Source organism: Octodon degus, unplaced genomic scaffold (assembly GCF_000260255.1).
Source record: "Octodon degus isolate 3935 unplaced genomic scaffold, OctDeg1.0 scaffold00164, whole genome shotgun sequence".
NCBI lineage: Eukaryota > Metazoa > Chordata > Mammalia > Rodentia > Octodontidae > Octodon > Octodon degus.
The window spans coordinates 1967455-1986190 of record NW_004524740.1 but is presented as its reverse complement, the minus strand read 5'-3'; the positions used below and the strand labels follow the sequence as shown (position 1 = coordinate 1986190).

At 42.9% G+C, this 18736-nt stretch overlaps 1 protein-coding gene across 4 annotated transcripts in view; it reads right to left on the bottom strand.

The window, feature by feature from the left end:
- The window catches only part of Acaca (acetyl-CoA carboxylase alpha), a 292108-nt gene that overhangs the window by 3058 nt on the left and 270314 nt on the right, over positions 1 to 18736 (bottom strand). For all 4 annotated transcript variants that reach the window (XM_004643003.2, XM_023703133.1, XM_023703135.1 and 1 more), the window contains 3 exons: positions 9076 to 9230; positions 8095 to 8265; positions 1111 to 1247 (listed from right to left, as the gene is read on the bottom strand). In XM_004643003.2, coding sequence (XP_004643060.1) covers positions 1111 to 1247; positions 8095 to 8265; positions 9076 to 9230 — 463 coding nt within the window. The remainder of the gene's footprint in view (positions 1 to 1110; positions 1248 to 8094; positions 8266 to 9075; positions 9231 to 18736) is intronic.

The following is an 18736-nucleotide window of genomic DNA, read 5'->3' as shown; positions in this document are numbered from 1 at the left end:
AAAAGAAAATTTTCATGGAGATTAAGGTACAGTGGTACCCTGGTTCATAAATTTTAATTCTTCCTTCAGTTCTGGTCTCAAACCGAACTGGAAGAAAACCAAATCTGATTTCCCCACATTGAACCTTAATATTGAATTCAATTTGGCTCATGTGCAATTTGGTCTGTGACCACAAATGTGGAAAGTATTAAGTTTATGAACTGAGGTTTCACTGCATTTGCATGACCTTAAAGTATCTTCCCAGATACTTTAAGATACTTAAGATACTTCCTCATTGAGTGCAAAGGGTAAAAAAATCAACGGTAAGTGGTAGAGAACTCAGGTAGCATCGTGACGGGCAGGTGAACCTCACGCACATCAGATGGGGCGCTCTGTGCAAGCCCGTCATCACGTACGCAGTGTTTTGGCTACACGTATAATCCAAGTCGAATCACGAGGACACGTCAGACAACTTTAGAATAAGCAATGTTCCAGAAATTGTTTTCAGTGGTGCTGGGGATTGAACCCCAGGGCTGCCTTCATGCTAGATAAGTGCTCGAACACTGAACTACACCCTCAGCTCAGGGGAAGATTTTAGATAAAAGCTTTTAGTCAATGCTCAATTTGCTGAAGTTGATTATCCTTCTCTGGCTATATATGAGAGTATGCCTATTCTTAGTGAATATAGAAACGATAAAGCAAATAGGGTAAAAAGTAATAGGTAAATTTAGGTGCAGATGTATAGTGATGTTCTGTGTACAGTTTTTAGGCTGGTAACTTTTTCCTAAGTGAAATATTTTCAAACAGTTTCATTACAAACACCCCTGCAGTGCTCCTGGAAAGCTCCTGCAGTCAGCTTTCTTTCCTCTCAGGACTGTTCATTCAATTTGAGCATCTGTATTCAGAACTAATAAGCAGGCACTTGATGAAGCTAAGTCTTCATCAAGCTGAGATGACTAAGTGCTCAGCAGCTAAGAAATAATTGTGCCTCAGGGCTCTACTTGTGCGGATGTGTCACTACAGCAGTCTCAGACAGCAAGAGACGGGCATCATCTCATGATTTCTTCTGAACTTTTTACTCCAAAGAAATGAGCTCTACCAGCCTAGAGGAGTCCCCGCTGCTGGTCTCACCTGCGGATCTGCTTGAGGACGTAGTCTCTGCTGATGTATTTGATATTCTCCTCTATTACTGAGCGAACACCATCTTCCTCTGTCAGTTGCTTCTCCAGCCACTCCACCAGATCTTTATTATTGTCCCAAACATAGGCCTGCAAACAGATGACTCTTGGTCAGACACCAGGAGTCAGGCCGGGCCTGGGACATGTGACTACTCTATCTGGAATGTTCACTCCTAAAGCCTAGCTTCCAGACCCTGTTACACACTTCCTGTCCTGCTGGCACTGCAGGAGGAGGAAGAGACCGGCCCTCTCGCCCTCCCTCCCTGCTTTCTGAGCTGCACAGACGTGTATTCAGTCTCCATCTGGGCTCTCCTAGGGCATCAGTTCTCATAGTGCACTCTGTCCTGTGAGACCCTGGGGGTCTACCCATTTCACAAATGCTAGAAGAGTTCAGTAACCTGACGAGTTTGAGACAAAAACTTAAGAGCCCATCTTATGTAGTAAAGTGTGGCTCAGAGGGAAGGGCTGTTTATGAGTATTTTGCTTTTAGAGGAATTGAGACACCCTTTCCTACGTGTGAGTCTCTAGGCCCAAGGCGGCCTTGAACTGTGCTGCAAGCCCAGCTGTGGTAGCTTTCTGTGGTCAAGCTACAGGCTTTTAATGAGATACAGAGGTGGACTGATGTGAGGCAAGTCTCACTGCTACCACACAGCACCACGGCAGAAAGCTACCTTGTATTATTAGCTATGGGAATATGCAAAAGGGCCAAGGAGTCTACAACCCCGGAGGCCTCAACAAGCTACATCTTGCCTCCTGTTTTTCAAGATCATTTAGCTGAGTATTTTAGGTAGTTGACTACATAATAATTCAGGAGTGTGTTAGAAGCCTAATAGCCTTCTCCTTGCTCTCTTCTCCTCTCATTTTCTTTACAAATCATTTAGGAATCGTTTTGTTAATGGTTTCCAGAAAACCAAGTACCACCATTAGGGCTCATTCATATTTATGTCATTTTGTTTGGGTAATTAAACACAAAGCTTGTCATTTAAAGGTGTGCTATCCTTCTCTGTTATCACTAACGAAGTCAAAGTCAGAATGACAATGAGTTTGGTGCTGTTATTTAATAGGTGGGTTCGCTGGGGACTCTGAGGCTTGCAGTGTGGTTACAGGAAGCCCAGATACAAGCAATGGCACAAAAGCCACAGCTGCAGCTACAGGGCCTGCAAAGGCACAGAAAAGATGTTCTCAACACATTCTCTTAAGGGTCTTCCAGAAGGGAGGAACTGGGCACGTGGTTGTTTTCCAATCTAGTTCATTCCTTTGAAAAAAGTTTTTCAGACTTACTTCCCACCCTTGTCTGATGGGAAGCTGTGACTGGTTATTCACTATGTGTCACTGACCTGCACATTTCTAAGATCTTTTACACGTGAGGAGTGCTGTGGCCAAGACGGCGCAAACCTGGGGGAGCCTTTCCACCTCTCCATACTCTGCCCATGGCTAACGTTCCCGAGGCTCAAAGGCAGGAAGATGCTTCACTCTAAAAAGCCACACCAGTCTCTGCTGACAAGGTGGAGGGGAACAGCACTACCACATACTGCATGTCCGACTCAGTGTGTGGTGGTCCTCACCCTTTCAGTCCACTTATGGATGTACCTGGACTCAAGACGTTTTCATTTTTATCTCCATCATTGGTAATTTAGACCTTGCTCTGATTTGAGAACTTATACCTTCCCCAATTTAGGAAGCTTTTGGGAAAGGAAAAAAAAAAATAAAACAATGAATGCTTCTTGTGTTTCAGAATGCAAAGAAAAAAAAAAAAAAAAAAAAAAAAAAAAAACCAACCAGATTTACCCAAGAATCCCAAAGCCTTTAGTTTAGGAGAATATTTAATACTCTTATTAATCATTTTTAATCCGTTTGCTTTTAATTAAGAAACAGCATGATGCTTTCCTATCAACATATGCCAGGGAGCAGATTAATTGTGGCTTAAGATAACTCTCCTTGATTGGTGTAATGTATTAGCTAACGAGATGCCTGCTTCTAACAATGCTCAGACACTATACTGGAAAGCCAGCTAGCCTCTAGAGAAAATTCTTCCTTCCCCTCCTGTAGCCACAAAGTATGTCAGGTGTTTAAATTAAACATTTAAAAAAGTTCCCGGAAAGGATTAGAGTAACAAATTCCAAGTTTTATAGCTGCTTGAAAATATGGGCTTTCTACACAAAAGATCTACTATTTACTCAAAGCAGAACTCAAAAGCTTCCTTTGCAGGCACCAAGCACAAACCCAATCAGGTGTAGATCACACAGAGTATGTGAAGGCAGGATCGAGTCCTAATCAACTGTATTTTTTTTTTTCAGCTGTATTTTAGCAAGAATAAAAAAACACATGCACCCACAGTGCCCCTAGTTCTCCTCAAAAGACCTAGCAGTTGGGGCCGGGGAGATGGCTCAGTAGAATAAGTGCTTGTCTGGCAAGCACAAGGGTCTGAGTTCAATCCCTGGTTCCACAAAAAAAGATCTACAAGTGATTAATACACTGTTCTGAGCTATTTATTCCAGCAGGGAAAAGCAAGATGCCTGCTGCTCTCTTGAGTACAGCTAAAAGACTCAGCATTCCAGTCATCCACTAGGACAGCCAACTCTGTTCCCAGGAAATGAGCCACTGTCATCTCCTTAGATTTATGAAAATATGTGTGTGTGTGTGTGTGTGTGTGTGTGTGTGTGTGTGTGTGTGTTTTGAGACAGGGTCTTGCTATGTAGCCCAGACTGGCCTTGAACTCACTCTGCAACCCAAGCTAGCTTTAAATTCATGGTGATCCTCCTGCTTCAGCTCCCTGAGTGTTGGGATTATAGGCATGAGCCACCACATCTGGCATCCAATGTGGATTTTAAAGGTGTGAAATACTGGGGCACTAACCTTGTGCCCATGTCATCTGCATGGCACTCAACCTAACCAGAACCCCTGGAACTGGCACTCTACCACTGAGCCTATCCCCAGCCCATCTTAGTTTTTGTTTTAGATAATTCCCCAGGCTGGCCTTGAACTAGCAATTCTCCTGCCTTAGCCTCCTAAGTAGCTAGGATTAGAAGTGTGCACCACAGCACCTGGCCTCCAACAGAATACTTAATACCAATAAAATATCAAATATTAAACATCAGAACATGGCCAACCCTACAAAATATGTTCAACATTTTCCTTCTTATCAACACATAAATATCTTGGGTACCACTTGGCTTCACTAACTGTATGTAGTAATTAGTCTATCTTACAAAATCTAAATGACCTGTTAGAAAAGCTTCCTTACTTGCCATGTGTAGTGATGCACACTTGTAATCTCAGCATTGTGAAAGGCTGAGGCAGGAGGAAGCAAATTCCAGCTCAGCCTCGGCAACTTAGTGAGATCCTGTCTCAAAATAAAAAATGAAAAGGGGCTGGAGATACAGCTCAGTGTAAAAGCTTTGGGTTTAATCCTTAGTACCACCACCCTCACAAAAACAAAATGAAACAAAACAAAACAGTTTCATTACTAGCTTATCACAAAGCTGTTAAGCTCTCCTTAGGCACAGCCAGGGAGTGACCAGGGTACAACTCAACCCTGATCACCATTCCCTACAAATAACACATGTTGTGACCTGCCTGGGGGGATTCCTATCAGTGCTGACCTTGAGTTCAGGAGCTGCCTAGCTTAGTGGGGTGCAGGTGGGAGGACACACACGTCTTGTAGTAAATGCATACGGTATTTCAGTAAGGTATTTTCAGTATACTGTGCTACACTTCCAAGTCTAAGTCTTGCTCAACAGAAGCTTTGAAAGCAGTGTTTTTTGTTTTTTTCAGAAGCTTTGGAGTAAACAGCAAAACGTTACATCAACCTCAGTGGCTCTGGAACCCCATTTCCTGGAAGCCACCGTGCCTTCGTCCTCGCCCACAATAAGATGGAGCAATGCTCCCTCCGCCTTCCTTCGCCTTATGGGTAGCTTGAGGCTAGTAGAAATCAAGTGACCCAATCAGTGGTGCTTTTTCTTCTGTTATCCTCAGAGGGACTTCCCCTGAACATTCATTCCATTTGCAAGTCCAGAGTAAGAGTGAGTGTTAGCTATCTGGATAAAAAGAATGCAATTAGAATAAGCCAAGTCAAGTGTTCACTCATTGTCTCCAGTGTTCAGGGGTCAACCCCTGCATGCCCATCATGAAGTCACAGACCTTTAACTCTTAGTCAGTGTTGTTATTTTTTAACTTCTAACATACTGTGCTGAGGGAACTGCTCCATACTTAGGAACACAGTGTGTTATTGCAACTCACTGAACCTAATATTCCCATTTTATACATGGAAAAATGGAGGCTCTGATACGTCCAAATCTTAGTAAATGTCAAAGCTATGATCCTAAAAGTAATCCACATTTTTGTCACTGTTCCATGAAGAGTCCTAATCTCAATTTCTACTACTGGGGTTGGGTGTGGATGTGGAGATCAATGAGCCTTTTTGAAAAATCATATTTTAAGTTGTAAATCTAAGAATTAACACAGAAAACACCCATGGAACAAATGTGTGCTATGTTCTTATGATCCAATTTAAACCACAGTTCTTGTTATATTTTTCATGCAGCTGTAGCAATGTTTTGTTTCTGCCTAAAGTGAAACTATGACCCATAAACCCTACTATTTCCTATAACAGGACTGATCCCAGTGGATGCAAACAGAAATCCCATAACTCATGTTAACAGATACCTCTGAGGGAAACGAATTACATTCCTCAGTTATATAATAGTACAGTGTCAATTTTTTGTTCCAGAATCTCTGTTTACAGGAATGAGATTAAAAAACCAAATTCTCCAGGAAAAAACAAAAAACATGAAGCATGGCTGTCACTACATGGCTTTTGCTACCAGTAACCACAATAAGAATTAGAGGGTCATTTCTTGGTGGGAAGGCCGGTCTAGACTCTGCCAGTCTTTGCTTCTGAATTTCACAGCACATATCAACTGTCACTTTTTGAAGAACAACAAAAAGGTGGTTTAATGCCGTTTCCTAACCCCAAGCAGTTCTACATCAGCCCTTCAGAGGCAGCACGGATAGCTTCTGAGTCCCGCAAAACTATTCTCTCAAGGACACTACAGATTTTATCACCCCCACCCCCCATACTAGCTCCTGCTGAGCCTGCAGAATCTGGAAGGAGGCTTCAAAGCCACATGCCCTGACTCCATAGGCTCTCCCATCCTTCTTCCCTTTCCTCTGTGTGGCGTGGGATGAAAAGCTGAGGAGAATGCTGGGTTTTGGGTGCAGAGGCTAGAAAAATAGTTTCAATTCTTGTGCACAGCTGGTCCCCAGCACTTGGGCAGCCTCGTGCTGAACTACAGGGAGGGAGGTGTCTTATGTACTTGCATTCTAGCCAGAAGCCTGTGCACATGCAGTCAACTATTCTCTCCAATGACAAGAGACAGCAACGACCTATTTCTTCAGATACTCTGTCCCTTGGGAGCAGGCTGCTGAGGAGCAAGTGGGGGACTGATCACTTCAGGCTTGGAGGGAAACTATTCCTTCCTCTCATCCTTGTGTCTACCGAGGCCATGCACGTCTATTAGTGACTAATGTGGTAGGAAGTGGTGCAGGCCTCTCCTGGCCACACACACACACTCCATTTACCTAGCCGGCCACTGTTAACTGAAGAACAACCTCTTATTTTACACTTGCGTGACTTTCAATGCCAACTTCCACTAGAAGCTGCCAGTAGTCACTGACAAAATTGTCTCACTCAATTATGATGCCACAGACTGACCTTAACCTGAACCAAATGTCAGAGAAGGTTGCACTCCTCTGCTGCACATCTGAAATATTTATCCAAAGAAGCTTCTCAGTCGTAAAGAAATGGGCAGACTTAACACAAAGGTGAATCTTAGAAGCACCAACTTCAGTGGCTTTAAAACTGATGGTGAATCTTGGAGCTTCTTGCTGAGAACTATTAGAGAAGGCAGGCAACACTTTCCAGGAAGAGGCTGGTATGCTCCCCTCTTTGCAGGTCAGGACCCTTAAAGTCACTGTTAGGCAGCCCTCCACAGTATTCTACCTTGGGTTTCACCAAAGGATTGGATCAGAATGACAAATATATTTTTAACGCATATCACTAATATTCTGACAAACTATGTATGACATATATGACTTAATCCATATATTAGCTAGTAATAAAGTTAATTATTTTCTTTTTGTTTGCCATGGTGCTGGGCACCTGTCAGGCAACACTCTGACACTGAACCACCTCCCTAGACACAAATATTTGTCTTACAAATGTGTAGAATTAAAGGTTCCATCTTTCTCCCCAGTCCTCTTCCTGCCTCAGCCTTCCAAGTACTGGGATTACCGACAGGCATGTGCCGTCATGCCTGGCCTGCACGCTAATGCTTTTGCCTGGAACTGTTCTTTTTTATTTTATTTTATTTTTTGCGGAACTGGGGATTGAACTCAGGCCCTTGCACTTGCCAGGCAAGTGCGTGTTCCACTGAGCTATCTCCCCAGCCCCTGGAACTGTTCTTAATCTCTCACTTTTGGTTCAATCTTTTTTCTGGTTCACTTCCACTTTGTTTTTAAGTATCTACTGAGATAGCACTTTCTCTTAAACTCTCCCAGACGCGCCCTTTCCTTTGTCTAAGGTCAAATGCTGGCTCTCAGACTGTGCTGTCTTTAGCACAGGACCTCTGACTCCTCTATCTTCCCTTTGGGATGAAGAGACAGAACAGTATCTGCTTCTTCCACGAGCATGTCTCCATGGCTTAGTACGGCAACTGTTATAAGCATCCCAAAAGTTTGCTGAATGACTCATGAGCCAAACATATTTGTGCTACCTCTTCTGACAAGATGCCATGTTGTAGGCTGTGTGTATGGGAAGTGGGCCTAGGTCTCTAGACTCCCTTTCTACTCTAGCTTTTAGGGCCTGAGATTCTTAGACGATGCTCAATGCAACTCCCAGGTAGGGATGAAAAGTACAACATGAAGGTGTCCCACCTACCTTCACTGTTCCTTCTACTTCCACAAACCAGCGCCTTAACATGGCCTGGATCTGGCCATCAGTCAGCTCAGGGTTAGCATTGTGGATTTTCTTCTTGACTAAGTCCTCCAGCAGCAGACGCCTCAGCCGCCAGTAGAAGAAGGTACGGGATGTTTTCCAGTCCAGGATGTCCTACACCAGATTGACAATGAGCTTAGTCATCTAAGCCCCAAGCCCTGCTCAGCATTCAGTCTGGAGGAACCCCACAGGCATAAAAATTATTCCCTAGGTAAGAGTTAGGTGCTGACAGTGAGCTCTCAGCATCTACAAGAGGCTGGCATGGTGGTGTTACCTATAATCCCAGCATTCAGGAGGCTGAGGCAGGAGGATTGCTATGAGTTTTGAGGCCAGCCTGAGCTACATAGTGAGACTGTGTCTCAATAAAACAAACAAACGAAACCCCAAAAAAACCAAACCTACCTACCCTGAACCCTATCCACAGCACAGAACCATAGCCCACAAGCTCTGCTGACTGTGTGTGCAGCCATGGGCCAGGTGAATGCTAACCCTGTCCACGACTAAGACATCATGAAGAACAGAGTAAATGTCTAGGTAGCCACAGGGGAAGAAAATGGTTCTGACTAGATGGCTGAAACAACTTGCATGCAGATCAAAGGTGAAGCAGTTGCTGCTGGAACCATCATACTGTCATAATCTAGTCAGGACCACGTGAGCAGCTGTCACCAATAAGGCTTACACGACCCGTCTTACCACCAACGAAATGAAGCTTGCATCTTAGCATCCAAGAAGACCCAAAGCATACACTATTTTAAGATAATAATGGATATAGAAAAAGGAATTCTCAAAAAAGTTGGAAATGGATTGATCTGCACAAACTATTTTAATCTGGTGCCAACAGCTCTCTGCCTGTGGGCTTAGATGTACGACACATTCACTTGTGAGCCTCTGACAAGCCAAGGGAAGTAACGCCATTGTACTTACGTTAATAACACCCTTCTCTTGCATCCGGCCTGGTGTGTCATGCAAGTCAGCAAACTGCACGGCTACCTGATGGTAAATGGGAATTAGGAATTCTTCCCGCTCCTTCAGCTTGTTTTCCAGCTCCTTCCGCTCCACTGGGCTTAGCTCCGGGGTGCCTGCAATTAGTTAAAACTGCCAGTCACAGTCGGTGGTGACCAAGAATCTCTACACAGAGTAGCCACAGTCCCAGGAAGCTCAATGCCACCCCACGTCCTTTCCTCTGGAGCCCGATTCTCCATGGTCTTCACCACCTCTTTGGTGTGTAATGGGACTCTACAAGATGCCAGTCCTGACCTTACTTTGTTTGCCTCAGAGAGCCCACATGTCCTTCTCAGAGGAAATCATGATACCAGTCCTGTTCCCCAGTGTCCTACCTGAGCAGCTGCAAATAATCACCTAGAGGCCGCACATCTCATCAGATTGTTGACTAACAGTCAGGTCCCTCCTTCCCTCAGAGAGACCACGGCTAGCACACTGATACCAGGCCAATCCATGCTGACCAGATTTACAAGGGGCAGACCATTCCAAGTGTCAAATGTGTTCTGTGCTCTGAGCATAGACCAGCGGCTCTGGTTTCCCTATGTCTACAGCAGTTACTTGCCAAACTAGAAAGCACCAGCACAATTCCTAAAGTTACAAGCTACAGGATTTCACAGCTTCTGATCACAGGTTTGGCTACTCTACAAATTAGTAGAATCCAATCTAATTAGAGCCAGATCCATGTGTTTCAAGTTAGCTTGGTAGATTAGCCCCTAGATTCCCATCTGGCCTGCAAATCCTGACCAGGGTAACAAAGACATTCTAGTTCTTGGGCTAAAAGAAAAGGAAAAGGAAAAAATAGTCCTCAAGCCCCACTTGGATCACTGCGCATATAAGCACATAATACTCTTACTTAACAGAAAGGACACTTTAGAATTCCTAGAGCAAGGAGGGCCCCCCTTCCAAAAAAGTGTCCTAGTAGAGGTGTTACTATGTTGTGCTTTTTTTTCCTAGTTACTTTCAGAATGGGACCTGTAGTCAGTACTGAAAATTTAGCTGCCTTTCTGGTAAGGAAGAGTAAGTCTAGCTGAAAGAGCAATAGGTGACAGCCCCTGGTGTTGGAGACAACCTGATGTGCTTTGTCACTAAACCTGACAAATATATGAGCACAAGTGATGGGATAGAGAAAAGTCTATTTCAAGCATGCCTGTCTGAGAACAGGCCTTGTTTTTTATGCCACTATGAATCATATGCCATAAATAGCCTTGGGCTGCTGAGTGAGCTGAAAAGTATTACATAAACACATGTTAACAGAGCAGGGACATAACTATTATAGCTAGTTCCATCTTTATGAGTTTTTTGGATACCCAACTCCACCTTTTTTTCCCCCTTTAAACTTAGCTCTATTTTACCAGTGTGGTGGAGGGTGCTAGAACATCTTTTTCTTGGGCTGTCACACAGAGGGCAATCACTGACCTGCTGCCTTAGGCTGCTCATGCCTCAGCAGCCTTCCTTCCAAAACAGGTGAACAGCATGATCACACTGGGCACCACAGCAGGGGTGACACCATGGTCCTTGCATTCTACTATGGCCCTGCCTGAGAGCTAATGGGAGGAGAGCTGTCAGGCATCTTCTGTCATGAGACTTTATTGGCATGCCCTTGCTAGGGAAGCTAACAACCTTCCTTTACCATTCAAAGGAACCCAGACCTTAGAGAAAATACTTGATTCTAACATTGCAAGAGAGGAAATACAAGATTAGCTTTGGAACAGAAACCAAGGAAACACTTGGTTTGGACATTTTATATTATTATATTTTTGTATTTTAGGGAAGGGTCTACAGAGTCTAGATTGGACTCGTAGTGATCTGCCTGTTTACAGCCTCGCAAGAGCTGGGATTACAGGTGCACAAGCCACCACACCCAGTCTCAGTTGCTGTCTCAGCTCGCCCTGGGGGTGGGGCTAGCCGGCGGGGGATCCAACCCTTGGTCCCTGAACCTGCTTGCAGGTGCTTTAATCTGCTGAGCTATTTGGCCGGCTGGTTTGCACTTTTTTTCAGAACCAGGGATTGAACTCAGGCTCTTGCACTTGCCAGGCAAGTGTTTATGCTACTGAGCTATCTCCCCAGCCCTGGACATTTTAGATTACAGTCTAAATGTGTTCCTATTAGCCAAATCAAAGACAACTTGAGCACCAAAACAAATTACTTATTAGAATATTTATGGAATAAAATAAGAAACTATTTTAATATAATTAATTAATAGGAGAGAAGGGAGGAGGAAAGTTCTCCTTCACATAAAATTGATTCTGCTAAGTCATCAATGGGTGTTAAAACCAGTGAATGAGTCTGATGAGGAACAGAATATTTACAAAGTCTCAAAGTATCTCTTTACAGATCAATTAATTACAAAGGGGAACACTGCAACCTTACAGTGATTAGCCTAGTAAACAAAAGCTAAACAAGTTACTAAAAGTTATCCCAAGGAATAGGGCAGACTGGCATCATGTGATTCCTGACATGATGTGCTAAAGACAGAACAGCATGCTTGAAATATCCTTGCCAAACATGCAGGAACTGAATCTAACTGTCATTGTTTGTATACAGGTGTCCCCCCCAAGCCTCAGGCAGTCATAGGGCGGTTTCTGGAGTTTGTGATTGATTATTGTGGGTGTGGATGTGCACCTGCCCTGGGGCAGCTAATTTCCTTTACAGTGTCAGGAGGGGAGAGGGGCTAGCTAGCTTCCGGAGCTGTAGCCGTCACTCCCTTTGCTCTCTGCTCCTCGCTGCAGCCGTGAAGGATTGCTGTCTGCTGTGTGCCACGCTACCTTGGAGCCAGCTGAGTATGGACTGAAACCTCCAGTAACTGTGAACTAAATAAACCTTTCCTTCCTTCATGTTGAGTGTTGGGTATTTGTCCCTACAACAACAGAAGAGAGGGCCAGGGAGATGGCTTAGTAGAATAAGTGCTTGCCTGGCAAGTGTAAGGGCCTGAGTTCAATCCCCGGTTCTGCCAAAAAATAAAAGGAAAAAAATAAAGCAAAACAAACAAACAAAAAAAAAAGAGAAACTGAGACACTAACCATGGGAAAATGTAAGACAAACCCAAACTGAGGATTATGCTACAAAACCAACCAAAGAAAGGCTGAGGAATTATTCCAGATTTAAGGAAGCTAAAAATATATGACAGTGAGCTCCAGTGTGTGGTTTGGAATTAGATCTTAGGTCCAATGAGAAAAAGGTAAAAGCTGTGAAGGCCTTTATTGGGACAATGGTAAAATTGTAATATGAATCATGGATTAGACAATGGTATTGCATCAATGTTTATAGTTCTTGGTTTTGATAAATGTGTGGTGGAGAAAATCTATTTTGATAAATGTATATGTGAAAATCTATGTTCTTAAAACACAGAATATTTATGGATAAAGGAGCACTACAGATTAATAGTTCAAAAATATGTGTGAAGTGAGCAAGAATGAGTAGCATACACAGCGAAGCAAATGAACAGAATGCGAACAGAATTTAAAAAAAGTATCAGACGTTCTCTGTAGTATTTTCCTAACTTCTCTGTGAAATCATTATCAAGTAAAAAGTTAGAAAAATTAGCAAAGCTGAAAATTTTGCTGGTTATCCAATACATATAATCAATTATCAAAGCTTGTATTTAGAGAGCACTGGATAGCATTCTATGTGCTTTAACTTTCTTAACTCATTTAATCTTCAAAACGACCTCATGCAGTTGGTATTATTATTATTCCCATCTTACAACTGAGGAATCTGAGGCACCGAGAACTTATATAACTTGCCAAGGTCGTAAAGCAAGAGAGTAATCAGAGCCAAGCCTCAAATACAGAGGTTTGGTTCCTGAAGCTTTGTTTTTTGGTATCAGGGATTGAACTCAAAACCTTATGCCTGCCAGGCAGGCACTTAAGCCACTGAGCTATCTCCCTGGCCCCTTTCTGAAGCCTTTAAACATTGTGTTATATGTTTCTTCTTCCTTAGTGGGGACAGAAGACCAGTTTTTCAGTATTAACATTCCTTTCTTTTCTGAAAAGGCTGACTGATGATAGTGGCAGATTCCTGGCTCGTAGAGTTGAAGTTCCACCTTAGTCCCATTTCCTAAGACCTGTCTCCAATAATTTCTACCCTTTCTGTAGGTGGGATGTGATTCTAGTAGCCAAGATTCTGTTTGTTTGTTTGAGACAGGGTCTCACTATGCAGTTCAGGCCGGCCTTGTGCTCACTTTTCTAGCCCCCAAGTTGGTCTCAAATTTGCAGAGATCCTCCTGGCTCAACCTCTCAAGTGCTGGGATTACAGGCGTGTTCCACCATTCCAGGGCTACACAGTGGGAGCCTGCCTCTAGGCCCGAGACAGCATGACCAGGAATCTGAGGCTGAGCCTGCATGGCATGTGGGGCCGGTATTGAATTTAGGTCCTTATTCTTGCCAGGTAGGTGCTTATGCCTCTGAGCTATGTCTCCAGCCCCTGGTAGCTAAAATTTAAGGATAGCTTTTCTTAGCGGAGGTTTATGTTTTTGTTTTTGGTGCCAAGGACCGAACCCAGGGCTTCCTAGCTTGTTAGGCAAATATTCTACTGCTGAGCCAAATCCCTAGCCCCAGATAGCTTTTCTGTTTTTTCTTTTTGGCTGGCTCAGAATGCCTTCAGGGCATGTTTGGCTGGCTGGAGTTGTGGGGATCGAACCACAGCAAGCTGAGGCTGAATGCTTTGTTGAAGCAGCCACTTAAACCACTGAGGTAAGGGGCAGGCCCCAAGCTTTTCTTTACTGAGACACCAAGAACCCTTGATCTGAGAGACAGGACACCCTTTGGGTAAACTATCATCATACTTGAATGCACATATAAATATATATGTAAACTATATATAACACACTGCACTCAAATCTTTCAAGATGACAGAGCTCAGAAGTCACCATGCATGATTCACAGGTAGGTCTGGCCAGCTGTTAACATTGCTGCCAAGCTAAATACCTCTGGCCAGCTGTTAACATTGCTGCCAAGCTAATGTTAACCACCTTGGTGAGTGCTTTCCAAGATGTTTCACTGACATTATCTCTGATCCTGGTAAGAACTAACCTTCCTTCCAGACAGGGTATCTATTTTATAAACAAGAAAGCAGAGACTCTGAAATGTCAAGTGACTTGCCCAATTGCATCCAGCTCTTAAGTAGCAAAGTCAGGATTTATACTTGAATCTAGCTGTCTCCAAAGCCTGTGTTCTTCCACATTAAATGGTGTGAAGTGGTCAAGCAGTTATCTCTGCAGTAACCACAGAAGGGAGACCTGCTGAAGAGTGAGTTTTGTTAGTAAGGGATTAAAAGCACGGCTCAGCATAGAAGAGGAAGGAGATAAGGGCTGAGAGCAAGCCTTCTGAAATGAATCTTTGGCCTGACCAAAGGGAGGGACAGAGGAAGCTGGTTCCTGAACTGCCAAAGGTCTCACCTACCTGATCAAGCTATTCTAGAGCTTTGAAGGTAGCAAACACCTATAATGCTCTGGCTCTCTGGAGACTAGGAAGACCACAGAGCATTCCCTAAAGGCCCCTGTGTTTGATTTTTTCAGTAATGCCTCTGATCACAGTTGAAGACCCACCTCAAAAAAAGGCAGCAAAGCACAGGGAAGATAAGGCAAAATGTGTTTTAAAATGCACATAAAAAGGCCAAGGATTTGTGTGCTTTATTTTAGGAAAAAAACTGGCTTTTACATTTTTATTTTCTAAAAATAGAAGACTGCTCTTAAGCTAGTTTTACCCATGTGTTGCACGTGGAGGGCCCTTCTCTCCTTGTACAGCAAAGCAGCCAGCCCTGGTAATGATTTAGGGGAGATTAACAAATATGTCAATGTCTATTTTCTGCTTAATTTAAAAGCGGCGTCTATAAAGATTTTTGACTTCTGAACCCTGTTCTCCTGAAAGAAAGAAGGTAAGAATGAGGAGGGGGATAAAGAGTGATTATCCTATCATTGATCGTTTGTCAGGAGCATTTCTTATTCACTGGACTATTGTAAAAAGCTAAGCTCTCGATCAATCCTGTAAGCTCCCTGTACAATTAAATATCTTGGAATGGTTTTCTTTCTTTTCTAGCCAGATTGCAGGGCCTCAGGGTTTTTAGGAAAGCAAGTCAGTGTGTATTCGTGTGTGAGTGTGTTTAAGAATATGCTACAGAGAAGAAAGTCATTCTTGGCTAGAACCAGACTTCAGGCAAGACTGAAAGGGGAGAAGAAATGTAGTTGCTCCTATCCCTTCTTCCCCCAAATAAAAAGGCTCCATGAAATCCTAAAAATACATTATAAAAAATGTTAAAGAAGTAGCTCTACTCTGATCAAGTAGTAGCATTACTGAGATGCTACTATGTGCTGGCACTGTTTAAGTATTTTCATCTTGTTGAATCATCCCATCAATTATAAAAGAACACTAGTTTACAGATAAGGAATAGGCACAAAACTTAAGTAACCTGCCCAAGGGCACAAAGTCAGAAAATGTAAGCCAGGACTTGGGCCTGGATAGTCTGGTTTAAGAGGCAGTCCTAAAAAAAAAAAAAAAAAGTCCTTAAGATACCTTAAAGTAACCCATAGCTCAGTGAGTATGCCCAGGGGCCAGGATATAGCGCAAAGCCACATCTCTCTTCCATGGGGTGTAAGCTGGAGAGAAATACCTGGAGAAGTAGCTGATTTCCTTGACAGGAAGTGTTTTTGCCAGTTGGGACACTGCAGGAAGCCAAGAAGGCCAGCCCTACCCTGTGTAGGAGAACACACCCTAGGGAGTGGGATTTGGGGAATGTGATACCTGAAATTTAGGAATAAAAACTAGACTGGTAGACTAAGAATTCTCAGCACCAGGTGACCTTGTAGAAATCTTCCTTTTTAAGATCATTTAATGTATGACCATTTTCTCATTTAATGTAACAATTCCCATTTGGCAAATAGGGAAAGGTTTTGTTAAAAATATAAGATTGTTTTTTGAAACAGTCTTAACTTTGCTTTAAATTACATTAAGTAGCCTATATAAATTTAATCCCAAATCTTAATTTTTATGGGTCCTTTTTCCTTCCCTTAAAGAGGAACTTATTTTAATTGGTTAAATACTTTTGATGTTAGTGATAAGAGCCATACCACCCTCCTCACAAAAGCTCTTGAATATCAGATATTTACATACACCCATACTTCAACTTTGAGACTAAAAAAATCAGCATAAAAGAGACTGGAATCTTATTAAGATTCAAATGTACAAACATAAGTAGCTGTTTAAAAGATCTATGTAATCACATTTTCTATTTTGAAAGAAATTTCTCTATAAAGATAGTAAGATAGGGTGCGGAAAAAAATCTTGCAAAACTATTTCTACATCCATAACAGGTGTGCCTTTCTTTATACAAAAGCATTCTTGAAAAACTGTGTAAATCAGATCCTGTTTTAAATTCCTTAAGGGAGCTATTTAGAAGGAACCCTGCAGTGAATCCTTTGGTAAAGCAAATAATCCTTTTGTAATGGGAATAATTTTTCCCAATGTATCTAGTTTTTTTAAAATCCCATTTTCATATATCTGCTTTTCTTCAAAGGGGGCCATACCTATCTAAATACAACTGTATTTGCATATTGATTTTAACACCAATCTTCCCAAGGGAGTTTAACCCTAAAGTTCCTTGCAACAGTGTTAGTGCTGTGTTGTTCATATTTAAAAAATCATTACAGTAAACCTGGAGATTTCTAAATAGGAATAAAAAACATTATTTCTCCTTCAGTCCTGTCCCACCAGTGCTCTCAAGCAAATATCCATAGAAGGCAGGAAACAGCACAGAATACCCTCAATTCCAGTAGAGATATACCTGCACAGCCTTTTATTATTTTCCTTCCCTATTTGTTCTCCCTCAGACTGACAGGGCAGGATTCAGGGATCTAGGTCAACTAAGACCAAGTTAGGAAGAGTCTCACACATACTGGTGACAGCCTTCAAGCAGGGGAAACTTTCGTTTGAAAGGCCTGCCAAGTGCTCTGGCCTGATAGAACTGTGAATCGCTGCTTCCTGGGAGGGGGTGTTTTCATAAATGCAATCAGATTAAGAATCCCATTAAGGATGACCCTCTCTTTCCCAGAAAACGTTGTCATTGTCACACTACATTGTATAAAGACATGCAGTTCTGCATTAGAGCAAAGTTTTCAGCTACTGACAAAAGGGTTTAAGGCAAGATTCCCACCTACCTCCATGATAGAAAACATACTGTTTTCACCAGCCTCACAGCCAGGGGACACAGTAGCCACAGTGTCAGTGAGGTTACCCAGGAACACCAGATAGAAACTACTTCTAAAACATGTATATTAGAAATTCTTTACCTTCTGTCTCACCTTTCAGGCAAGGACACCACTTTTTGCCTCAAACAACTGCACTATCTCTTCTTTCTTTTTTTTTTTTTTTAATTTTATTTATTTATGTGTGTGTGCGTGTGTGCGTGTGTGCGTGTGTGTGGCCAGCTCAGCCCACCAGGGGGCGGGGCTGGCTGGCATGTGGTGCTGGAGGATTAGAACCGCGGTCCCTGTGCTTTGCTAAGCTTGTTCTAAGTAGGTGCTTTAGACCACTGAGCCATCTCACCAGCCCCAACTGCACTATCTCTTGAAGGTAGAGAAAAGAGACTACAAAAGCTTAGCCAGCTCAGATAGTAAGTCCCAAGTCCCTTTTCTGTCACTGCTTGCTAAGGATAAGTTAGCCTTAGCATTTGTGAAGATTTTTACAGATGTGCATCCTTATCTGCCACCACAACTACTCCATCTGCACCCAGGCACCTTAGCCCACGAGGAATGCTGAGTGCTGGATAGGCTGGAAGGAGCCAGCGAGGGCTGGCAACACTGTCCTATGGCTTGAGTCACCTGTCAGGGTACAGTCTATGTGGGTACACAGAGGAGCCGCATGGCAGCCTGCCCAGGTGTCTGGGAACACTGCCATAGTGGAGAACAAGGTCCCCTTCAGTGACTCCTTTGCCCAGGTGCTCTTTGTACTATGGGAGAAGGGCAGCAGGGAACTTATAATTGCTTCACACTTGGGCTGGACAGTTTTCTCTCCATCTAAATTGATTTGTCATTTCCCTCTGAACAAAAGAGGTGCGTAAAGATCCAGCAGAGGACTTCAGGTCACAGTACTTGAGAGGCCAGGCTAGCGTAGCAGTCCTGCTCCACAGCCACTCTCCCTTTTCTACCTTTGTAAGGCAGTAAAGGGATGACAGTGGGCACAGAAAGGTCCTGGAGGGCTGGGGCTCTATTTCTAGAAAAAGAGTTTAATTTCCTTACAGCAAGCAAAACGCTGGGATGTAATCTGCCCCAGAATGGCTCTACTAAGCCTCGGTTCTAAGAATCCAGGGTGAGAACTTGCTAGCAATGGAAGCTCTGGTATCTGACTTAGTTCACTTTTCTTCCTGAGGTAATTTTCTTTATTTCAATCAAAAGTCAATGTATGTACTCCTTTTATATTGTATTATAATTATAGATTTGCATACTAGCAATTCTGTACCTTCCTACCTAAACTAGCCACATAAAATGACAAAAGATCTTAAGATCAGTCATTAAAATGTGTAAGGGCCCAGCATACACACAAAATTTGGACAGATGAAATTAGCTGTACAGAAATTAAATAGTACTCATTAT